Raw genomic sequence first — 12,129 nt, forward strand, 5'->3', positions numbered from 1 at the left:
AAATGAAAGAAATATAAAACCACTAATGACCCATCAATATCCTCAACATTATTATTACTACCCCATAAATGTTATAGTGGACAGCAGACAACAGTTTATTAAAGTGGATCTAGAGTAATAAACCATTGTCAAGATCTAGGAAACATTTTGATTTATTTTGCTACTGTTTCAGCGTCTTTGTTTCAGGACTTCTCAGAAACCTGTAGTTTGAGGGAATAAATCCACTCTGGACTTTGCTGAGGGAGATTTGTAGAGAATTAGTGTAGGACAAATAATTGTCTGATAATTCGATATCTGTAACATGATTTCATTTTGATTTAATACAATTACCTCATAAATCTAAGAACAAGAGGATTACCCATAAAACTCAAACCAAATCCTATGTATGAAATTCTAATTTACAAATTCCTTGTATCGTTTAAGAAATAATTAACTATTAAAAACACCTATCCGTTGTAATATTATAAATAGCACAAGATCTAAAATAATGTGGTTCATTAGGGTTCATTTGGGATTTATCGTTGCTCTGGATTATTCAACCAAACACCTCTTCATACTCTAGCCTTCATCCGGAAAACACCTTATTCATTACACTACAGACCCTCTTCTACACCCTTTATATTCAAATCTGCAAGCTGACACCGTCACTACTTAAACAGAGTCTGTCTGCCATCTGAGTCCGGAATAGAAGAGAAGAGCATTTCTCATCAGATCACTTTCAACATAAACCATGTTCTCTGGATCTTTGCTACCGCTGCTTGCATTTGTTGTCTGTAAGTTTACTCAGGATATGTTGTATTGAAAAAATGTATCCACAAGTGTAAGACATCTTGACAATTATTTTGTTTCAACAGGTGTTCAGTGTCAGACATTGACTGAGTCTGAACCAGTGGTTAAAAAGCCTGGAGAATCACATAAACTGACCTGTACAGGCTCTGGGTTCTCATTCAGTAGCTACTGGATGGGTTGGATAAGACAAGTTCCTGGAAAAGGACTGGAATGGATTGGTCATATACATGGAACCACAGCTTACTACTCCCAGTCAATCCAGGGAAGATTCACCATGTCCAGAGACGACTCCAGCAGTAAACTGTACCTACAGATGAACAGCCTGAAGAGTGAGGACACAGCCGTGTATTACTGTGCCCGAGACACACAGTGAGATAGTGTGGTGGGAGAGCTGTACAATAAACACTTCCTGATTCAGCACAAGTTGCATCAGACCCTCAGTGCAGATAGGATTTCTGAAATTGTTAGCAAGAACAACCCCCCAAAAAACACAGAATTTTGGTGTTTGAGTTGCATGTGAAGCGGAATTACAGTAGTTCTTCAGAATTTGGGAGGTTTATTCCTCTCTCGTAGGTTTTGCTAAGCACATTTCTCAATACATCTGTGGTAAATCATGGTTCCATGCAGTTTGCTAATTATTTGCTGTGAGTTGCCTGAATGTGATGTGTGTGAATATACATGTAATGCATATATTATGCATACTTAATTTATCCAGTGATGTATCAGACATCTGTCTTTGTAGACAGACAGTATGCAAATATCCCCAATCCTCTGAATTCTAAATTTCTAAGGGACAGACACAACAGCTATTACTGCTTCCACACTGCTTTCCATTCAACAGATAAACATGTTTCATTCTCCTCATCCTCACATTCCTGACATGTAAGTGTGGATTTTAGACCAAACAATGAAGAAATTGGTCTTGCAACTGTAGAGGTTTGTTAGTTGTTTTGTATTGCTATTCCTACTTGCATTTTTATTAAGCCATGTCATTACAAAATGAGTTCTTGTCATTAGAAAATGAGTTTTTCATCTTCATTTTTCATCTTCATATCGTTGTGAAATTTCTCTATCTTTTGTCTCTTGGTCAGATGTGCAAAGCATCAGCTTGACCTCCTCCTCTGATCAACTCAAAGCTCCTGGGGAGTCTGTGAAGTTGTCTTGCCAAGTCGATTGCTATGCCCTGACAGACTATGGTACAGATTGGATAAGAATGCAATCAGGGAAAACCTTGGAGTGAATAAGGATAATCTGGGGTAGTGGATCTATTGACTCTGAAGCTTCTTTTCAGAGCAGATTGACTATTTCCTGGGACAGTAGTAATGTACTGTACTTAGACATCAACAGGCTGCATGCTGAGGACACAGCTGTCTACTATTGTACAAAAACTAGACACAGTGTTACAGTTAAATGAAAGTCTTGTTTAAAAACATGCTATCGTATTTTTTATCATATTATTCTAGACAACAGCCCTTTTCAGAGCTACATATTCAAAAGCACAGTCATTTAAATGTCATTATTCTCTATCAAGTACCTGCATATTCAACCAAAGACTCAGTTGTTTCTTCCACAAGGCTGAAACACGTCTGCAAGTGGATCGTCCAGCATTACAATAACACCAAGCACACATCAAAAGTATTTGGTAAATTACCCCAAAATAAACATTTTGCATTGCCCACTTTAGTTTGCAAAAATACGTAATTTGAAATGAAAAGGACAATCGACAAGTTCTCCCTTTGTGTCTCTAGCACACTAAATTGATTTGACAGCCTAAATAATGCTGCCCACCATCATATTTGTTACTAGTTTGAAGGATTGTAATGGTCCTTGTTAATCTGCTAAATTACAATGGCAATACTCTGCCCTCATTCAGGGTGGTTTCGGTAGGTTGGTGTCACTTTAGTTGACGCTTGGCAATGTGAGTGGATTGACTTCCTGCCTGTTGGGCCCTGTTCCGGAGCATTCCCTGGGAAGGGCCACATTTTCACTGGAACAAGGTTTCATGCTGCTATATTAATGTGCCAGGGGAGGAGGGTCAGTTCTTGAAAATCTAAGGAATGCGCTCTCTAAATTTTCCATGTCTCCTGCACCATTTAAGCTTAGGAGGACATGTGTTCCTGGCCCACACCTCCAGACTACCAGGCTCGAAAGACTGTCCAAAGTTCATCTGTGTTGCAGATAAAGACAAAACCTGACGATTCCAGCTGGCACTCTGCTGAACATTCCCCCCTGGGTTGTTCCTGTCTTTCTACATCTGCTCATGCTTCTGACCTGGATTGGGTTTTATAGACACTGGACACAGCCCAAATGCATGTATTAATTCTTACAACTTGCACTCTTAAAATGTTTGACTTGCACAGCCAGTAGAGAACTTGTGACTCCTCCGAGCCTGGTTCCTCTCTAGGTTTCGTCCTATATTTCAACCCCATTAAGGGAGTGTTTCCTAGCCACTGTGCTTAAGCACTGTTGTTGCTTGCTCCTTGGGGTTTTAGGCTGGGTGTTATGTAAAAGCACTTTGTGACAGCTGTGGGCCATCAAGGCCCTTTAGGCCTTCTCTGCTGGCCTAAAGATAGTCAGAATCAATAAATGTATTTATTTTTATTATGCAATATATGTTCTCATTAACACTATATGTATTTTACAAACTTCATTCCCATCAGTCTATTAACATAATTTCAATACTACTCTCTAGTGCAGCTCAAATAAATTAAAGCTTTAATCCAATCAGATGTTTCACCTTTGCTGTCTCTGGATAAACTGGAGGCCTTCAGAATTTCTGGTAAATCATCTCTGCTGTTGAAGTGAACCTGCCCATGTTGTCGATTGTCAATTGCCTATAGTTTAATATTGTCATGGTGAGGCTATTAGAATGCAGTTTAATTATGGGAAAATAGTGCCGAAGGTCCAGGTGTAAAATGCATGGCCCGCCAATGCTTTGTGACAACCGCTGATGTAAAAAGGGCTTTATAAATGCATTTGATTGATTGATGATATAAGTATGTCACTGCTATGAAAATAGTCTAGTGACCTCTTAAAACTCACCCAAAAGACCTGAAAACCTAACACGTTTATTTGCAGGAATGATGCAGGAAGACAGTAAGGAATTCTTGCTGAATGATTCATGGTAGTTAGAGAAAGGAAATACGACACGGTGTGTACTTGGAGAAAATGTTAACAGAATGTAGACTTTGTCTTAATGATATATGACAATGTTCACTTATATTTTTTCCAAATATTGTTTAACTGAACAGGTTGACCACTTAGAGAGGGTTGACAAAATTATAGAAACGCCACATGGAAAATAACTGAAGCAAATAAATCCCAATTACAAACGTGGCTGCAGAGATGACATTAGGTTGATTACTAACTAAAAGAGTAACAGTGGTTACAAGTTTAATCTTACCAAAAGGGATAGATGGACACAACAGGATAGGCCCTCAATATCCCACAATCCTCCCCACAGCCTCGAAAATGACCACAGAATTGAATCAGAACCTCTGTGACTCATTTAGAAACCCCTTGCATCAAAGGCCAATGCAGAAAAACACATCAAAGCTTTCAGCTCACTACATCTCCAAGGGAATTACATTTATGATGAATTTATATGTATTGATTATCTAACTCCATATAGTTTGTAAATATACGTGATCATATGTGACCATAATATATAGGTTGTACTTAGCAAACGCAGCTAATCCTTCCAACACAAACCCAGCATTATAAGGGCATTTGTAACTTGGCCTACGCAAATCCTCAACGCTTCTCTTCAGTCAAGTACAGAAGTAAATTGATTGTGAATCTGGAACTCCGGGATGACCGTCTGGTCCCTGTGACTAACCTACTATATGTGTGTGTACTTATAGAAGTTATAACGCTTATATACGCGCCTACAAGTATTCAATTAATTGCTCTCTCCCTTGACTCTCAATGGGTACGTGATTAACGATAGTGACCACTATACGAACTGCTGTATTCTAACATTGTTTAGGAACCGTCCACCAGAGTAACTGAAGATGAACAAGGATTGTTGTCGTAATATATATTTCAAAGTAATACAATTTATTCCAATCAACTAATAAAGTTACATACAAAACATAACAACATACATTACAGGAAAATTCAAGCTCCTCCCAAATCATTTAAAAACCTACTAAGTATACCAATAGTATCTAAAACACACTATAGCACAATGTGTGCTAGGAACATCTATTAACGATCGATTGCTAACTCTAAAACAACATGTTGGGAGGTCTTTTTAACAACACAAACTCAAGTAACTGTTTGACTTATGACTTTATCATAGCAGACATGTCCATTGCAGACATATACAAAACACTCCCTCAAATATTAATAAGCATTACTTTTCCTTGGCTAAAGCAATGAACACAAAGGACAGGAATGTTCCTACCTAACCAATGCAAAATTACAGAATGGTTCGGGCATTGCCCGGTGTTGCAACACGAACACATTTTCTAAAATGTTCTTGTAAAGTTTGACCTATAACCCATTTAATGTAGTAAAGCACATTGAACTATGCATCCCTTTATGGGGGACAAGGGAAATCCAAACATTACCAGAAATGGGGAGTAAAAACAGTAACAGTTGTATCTTTTTTTCTTGCATCCCAGCCTAGGCCAGCTCTCTGTCTTTTCTATAATCATCACATCTGTATGGCACTATGCTCTATGAACCCCAGCTGGTTGTCTGGGTGTTTTAGGGTCCTAGTTTAGCATCTCTAATGATTCAGTTAGACAGTTAAACAGTTTAGTTAAACGAGGACCACAGGGAGTTTCCTCACACACATTCATTGTGTTTCAGCTGAATAGAAACTGCTTTTTGCATATGGCAGCTGGTGGTTGTTGAACCATACGATGTTTCAAACAGATGTACATTTGATTTGCATTAGAACAGTTGAAAGGGACTGGTCTAATAATCAGACAATTTAATCACTATTTATTTAATTTTAATACATATGGTTTAATAATAATAATTTCAGCCGCTTATCACACATTATTATTGACAGTTTATATCAATATTTTGTCAGGAATAAATTAATACATAAATACAACCTTTTTCATAAATGAAATAAATCTGCATATGATCATTGTAAAAGTAAAACAGTAAAAACAAACAATGGTTCATTGTAGATGTTGGTGAAAATAATTAATAATAAACACTTTTCTTAGTGACATTTAAAGCCCCCCACCAGTATATATATTTTTTGACCTGAAAATGATGGCCAGAGCTTACTCATGGTATTGTACAATGGTTTACCTCAATAAGTCATGAAATAATTATATACACTGATGAGACAAAACATGACCACTCACAGGTAAAGCGTATAATGTTACTTATCTTCTAACAAGGGCACATGTCAAGGTCTGGGTAGATTAGATGGTAAGCTAACAATCAGTTCTCATAGTCAACATGTTAAGACCTGAGTAACTTTGACAAGGGCCAAATTGTATTCACCAGAAAAATGGTTGAACTGGGACAAACCTTAAACCAGCAACCGACAGAAGGTCTACAGTGTCACAGAAATTGTTCATGATGGTTAGGGGAGGAATGTATCACAACACACTGCATAGCTTCAGACCCGTCAGTACCCATTATTCCATGGAGAAGTGAAGGCACCAGGATGCACTGTGGGAAGACAACACGCCTGAGCAGGGAGTATGATTCTCTAGGCAATGTTCTGTTTGGCATTCATGTTGATGTCAATTTGACATATGCCAGCTACCTAAACACCATTGCAGACCAGGTACACCCCTTCATGGCCGTGTTATTCTCTGGTGGCTGTGGCCTCCTTCAGCGGGATAACGCACCCTGCAACACTACACACATTGTCTAGGAATGTTTTGAGAAACATGACCAAGGTTTTGTCCTGTCCTCCAAAATCTCTTAATCTGATTGAGAATCTGTGGGATGCGCTGAACCAACAAGTCCGATCCACGGCAGCTCCACCTCACAACTTACCGGACTTGAAGGATCCTGATGCTAATTGGTTTCATTTAGGCTATGATGGGACCAGAGATTTGTTAATCAGCTCACAAGGTTTGCATCATGTTGTCCTGGCCCATGAAAACAGAGGGCTGATTCAAAATATACTCCCAGTCTCACAATTCATGTCAATGTCTGCCAGCTATTGTTTTTTCTTGATTAAGTCCAGTAATTACTGGATGTGCTTTGTCACTCTTCTCCCCACTCTATGATAGTAAAATACATGCTGAGGAGAAAGTCTGTGTTTTTCACTTCTTGATAGAATGGACTACTGTTTGATTTCAACAGCTGAACTACAGAGACTGGACTGTGTGGTCCAAAAATGTAGTAAGCCTCAAAAACATAGTGGCTAAAAAAAGTTCTGTGACATGGTCTTGGGGACATATGAGAGAAAGATGAACATGTACCACAGTGATGGCAAGAAATAAGTGTGAAGAAAATACAAATGACATACAGTACCATTTAGTCTGTAATATAATTCAATTATTTATTGCAGCATTTGATAGTATTTTTCATGATGTTACAGATTCAATGTCATCTCACTCAACCTCAAAGAAACCTCCAGTCGTACTTCTAGTCTACATTATAGACATCCCAGTACTCTAAGCCCATTGGTTAAGTACTTTTGCGCGTTGAATGAACGTGACTTCCTGTGTACAGATAAACATATGGTGTGTTGTAAACTAAGCAAAACATACACTTCAACACTACAAATGACCCCATTCTAAACAAGCTGGCTGGCTGGCATTGTGGTAACTAGCTACATGTAATTACACTAAGCTAAAGTAACAAAGCAACATGCAGCATTTTCAACAAATTAGAGTTTACAGCTGAAATATGGAATCCTGTCAACTAACATTCCCGTCCATTTATAGTTTCACCGTCACCCCCTTTGTTGGCAGCTGTCTTTTGTAAACATTCTATGTTTATTATTTGAATGCTCATCTCTCCAGCACAGATTCTTGCCAAAAAGTAATTCATCAGGATACAATAACTTTGCAGCTGTGTGGTTGTTTCACTGTGCTCCTTTAAAATGTTTGTAAAATACAGTACGTCTTTCTGGATAAGAGCCTGCTAAATGACTAAAATGTAAGGTAAAATGCACATGAATTCATTAGACCCTTTTCTATGCATTTCACATGACTAGAAGTACAGACATGTGCGTACAGAACAATTTCAGGTTCTGTTTTATTTCAGCTCATGAAACATTGCACCTGCATGTTTTACTGTTTATATTTGTGGTCAGTGTAGCTAGCTGGCTCAATAATGATGTTTTCTTACCTAGTCTCCCTCACTGCCCTGACTTTCCTTGTGATCTAGACTCCCAGTCGTTCACTAACTTGGCTCTGCTGTTATGTTGTGTTAGTGTTTGACCTAGGCCAGGTCCTGTGACGTCCTCGTCTTCATTGTGTCTTTGGTATATCTGTGCAGAAAGGCATAGTAGTAGCAGCAGCTCATTGACTCTAGGGACTTCACTGTGTGGTCACACTGCAGCTTCTCTGGCCCACCTGCATGTTTCTTATGCTTTATCCTATCTTTCTCTGTACATTTCCTTATGTCACTGTCAGTGTGTGTGTGTGGTAATATGTTACAAGTGATTTTCTTTCTAACCCAAACCGTAACACCAGTGGTGCGATACCTAACCAAACCTTAGCCTAATCTTTTTCATTTTCTAACCTTACCCCAAACTATAACCCTAACCTTAACCCCAGTGCTGTGATACCGAACGTTTAACTAACTGTAATGTTAAAATGCATTTATTAAATATTGTACCAACATTGGTAAGGCTTGTCCCCCAAAATCCATATTCCCTGTGTGTAGCAGCGGATAGGGCGAACAGCTTTCAGAGCCAAACATCACCGGTTTGAAACACAGTTTGGAAATGTTGTGCAAATCTGTAATGTATGACATGATTTCATACCGTTCGTAACATATTTGACATTTTAATAGCTTTTGTAACATATTTTCCGTTCATTAGTGTTCGTCACATATGTTACGTTTGAACCAATTCGTAATGTATTAAACGTTTTGGTATACACATTGTAATGTAACCAAATGTTAAGTAACATAGGAAATCGGGAGCCATGGATTAATGTAAAATAGTCAACGTAGTCTCCTGAGATCAGGTTGGACTGACAGCTAATCAAACACACCCTGTCCACACACCCAGTCCACACACCCAGTCCACACACCCAGTCCACACATTCCTCCTCACACATCCTGCCCACATATTCCTCCTCAGTTATGCTGCTTTGCCTGGTTCCACATTTCTTCTGCTGGCCTCTGTTGTCCCCAGATAAGGTCTCAATAGGAGGCAGGTGTGTAGGGGCGTATCTGGCCAAGCTGGTAGTTTCTGGAAGGTTTCGGTCAAAGACATTTGTGTGATGCAGATTTTTGGGGGTTTTGTGCCACACTTTTTAATATGACCCCACATTCATGCAACCTGCAAAACAAATGCACCCAAAAACACAGAATTGGGAATGTAGGTTCCCTTCAGTGGTGTGCTCTCCCATAGAACATTTCCATCTACATCCACCTTTCCCTCTACCTCAATTTTTGCCACTACCTCCACCTCCACCTCCCCCTCTTCCTACACCATTTCCCCCTACATGCACCTCTACATAAACCTCTCCCTTTACATGCACCTCTACTTCCACCTCCTCCTCTACATAAACCTCTCCCTTTACATCCACCTCCACATAAATGTCTCCCTTTACATGCACCTCTACCTCCACCTCCTCCTCTACATAAACCTCTCCCTCTACATCCACCTCTACCTCCACCTCCTCCTCTACATCCACCTCTACATAAACCTCCACCTCCACATCCACCTCTTCATAAACCTCCACCTCCTCCTCCACCGCCTCCTCTCCTTTTACATCCACCTCTTTCTTCAACAGTAGTTAGTGTAGGGTATATTGTGTCAGAATGGTGATTTATGGCCCTGGGGGGCGGGACTTCCATATTGATGTGACAGGTGGGCGGGACATCCGGTTTGCATGGGTGGGACTTCCTGTATGACGTATGTTAGGGTGGGACTTCCGGTATGACGTATGTTAGGGTGGGACTTCCGGTATGACGTATGTTAGGGTGGGACTTCAGGAGTGACGTATGCATGTCCGGTGACTTTGTGATTTATGATTACATTGATGTGTCAGTGTTTGATGTTTTACAACGCCTGATGAGCAAACCAGACTAGTGTTATAACAGGTGGGCTATGTTTGATGATTAACAAATGGGGTTTAGGGTTCCGGAATGTTAAATTCCCAGGCAGTAAATAAGTGTTGTGTCAGCGGTATGGTGTTTGGTGTTAAACAAAAGGGGGGCCAGGGTTCCAATGCCTTGTGGTACAGATGTAAACTTCCATGTTTTGCAATGTGGTTGTAACATGGTGTTTTTCCACAAACACAGAGTTACATGTGAGAGACGTGTTTTTCTGTAAGATATAAAGAAGGGGGTGGGACGGGACTTGCGAGTTCGGATAGTTTTCAGCCCAACATTCATTTTAACAAGAGATGGGCTTCAAGGTTATATCTGCCCAGTAGTAATGGTCCCTAAATAACCACTAATACAAACTGTAGTATATGCAGGTTAGAAACCATCCCGTGTCACACGGTTTGTAGTCCAACACAGAATTACAGCAAATTAACATCGCATGAGCAATGCTTTTATTTTGAAGGAGCATCCATGGCCCAGGGCCAACCACACATTTCGCAAAGGTAGATTGTGTCGTGGTTGGGGGTTTTTAAAATATTGTTATAAATAAAAACAAGTGTGTGTATGAGCAATGTTGAGTTTTGTAATGAAAATTGTTAAGTCAGCATTAACTTCTAAGTTGCATTATATGGCAAAACGTTACAAAGTTACCAGCAAGGTCGCGTATAAATTTGCATGAACAACGGGGAATCGTTGACAGGTAAGGATAGGTTATTTCAGGTAATTAAAACATTCGTAAAGGCGTCTTTTGAAATTGTACAACAGAGATCAACGCAAGATTGTTTTCTACACATTGGTAGAAATGTTTAATAATAGGCAAACGTTGGTTAAAAAAAAATACTATAGTATTTGTGTTCGTATGGGGTTATGCTGTCACTTCCGGGTGAAGATGTGGTGCATTCTCTTAATGAACAACTCGTGAAATCTGATTTTGTATTGCTGCATTATGGTCCTGTGTTTGTTAAATGTTGAACAGAATAATATCGATATGGTGACAATAGCAAGCGTTTATATGTAAGCAGATGAGTTTATCGTTAATATATACAATTATATGACGTGTGTCAAGGCTGAGCCGCGAAAATTAACGAGAACGGCTGTTCTACCAGACGTGATATAGCAATATATTTGGTTGCCAAGTGGCTACAAAAATCTGAACTAAATAGTTAAGTTTTATCCTGAATTTGTATCATTGCAGCATGTATAGTTCTAACACAATTTGAATCTAACGTGAAGAACGATGACATGTAACCAATGACAAAGTTAAGAGGCGTGACTTGCTGGAGGAGCCCCGGCTACGATGTGAAGACAGTAATTAAACCCCGCAGCATCCGCAAAAGACAGCTGGTGGTTCAAGTGGGGTGTATATCGTTTCTGTTGTAAGTACAAGTTATTTTATTTGAAGTAATTTATTTGAATTGTGATGCAACTTTTTAAGAATTTGTAAATCAATTTTACGATTGCGCAATCCATTCATTTTTAGCTGTCTTTCATGTTGCCTGTTTAAATCTCCGGTTTAGGTTGAGCGGATTTGAACACCGACCGTGTTTGGTAAACACATTTTTGGACCTCCAAATCTTGGTAAGTAGACTTTTGACATTATTGTTAATCAGCTTTAATTACCTGTATACGCTTGTTAATCCTATTTGTATTTAGTTCAAGTGACCGGCATCTGCGTCAGTTGGACTGGGTGGCCAGACTGTGATCTTACACAACCTGAGCAGATACTTTGTGTAAGTTTAATTATTTACAGACATTTTTAGTCTTGTTCTAAAGTGTTATTTACAATTATGACTATGCATACTGACCCTTGGTACAACATTCTATATTCCAACAGATTGAGGACAGCCGGGTGATGATACAAAGTACATTACCACAATGGGGTCAGTTACGGATACCCTTCCTTGTGGCTGCACAGCGTGAGGGGATTTTTGTTTTCTTTCAGGCTTGAAAGCTGAAGGTAATACAGCCAACTCTTCAAAACTGCGCTGTATGTAAATGTGTGTTTGAGTTAGAATATTTAAATCTGAAAAGTGGATTGTTATTTACACGTTAAACCAGAGAAATGGCGAAAGATAATGCTAACGACAGTCCAGACACGGAACAGCCAACAACCTCTACAAATAA

The 12,129-nt window shown here is 39.3% G+C and overlaps 1 protein-coding gene and 1 long non-coding RNA gene across 9 annotated transcripts in view; one reads left to right on the forward strand and one right to left on the reverse strand.

Annotated features, from left to right (window-relative positions):
• LOC105008122 overlaps window positions 1-12,129 on the forward strand; it is a 493,667-nt gene that overhangs the window by 241,620 nt on the left and 239,918 nt on the right. The window contains exons 1-3 of one of the 8 annotated variants that reach the window (XM_034295306.1): window positions 663-773; window positions 855-1,149; window positions 11,357-11,364. The exons of 6 other annotated variants lie outside the window; for them this stretch is intronic. In XM_034295306.1, the coding sequence (XP_034151197.1) occupies window positions 731-773; window positions 855-1,149; window positions 11,357-11,364 (346 nt within the window). In that variant the 5' untranslated portion in view covers window positions 663-730. Of the gene's footprint in view, window positions 1-662; window positions 774-854; window positions 1,152-11,356; window positions 11,365-12,129 lie in introns of those variants that run through there. One more of the 8 variants, XM_034295303.1, reaches the window with a different exon arrangement.
• Window positions 1-12,129, reverse strand: part of LOC114840416 — a 415,324-nt gene that overhangs the window by 182,004 nt on the left and 221,191 nt on the right. The window lies entirely within an intron of this gene.

Source organism: Esox lucius, chromosome 11 (genome assembly GCF_011004845.1).
Source record: "Esox lucius isolate fEsoLuc1 chromosome 11, fEsoLuc1.pri, whole genome shotgun sequence".
NCBI lineage: Eukaryota > Metazoa > Chordata > Actinopteri > Esociformes > Esocidae > Esox > Esox lucius.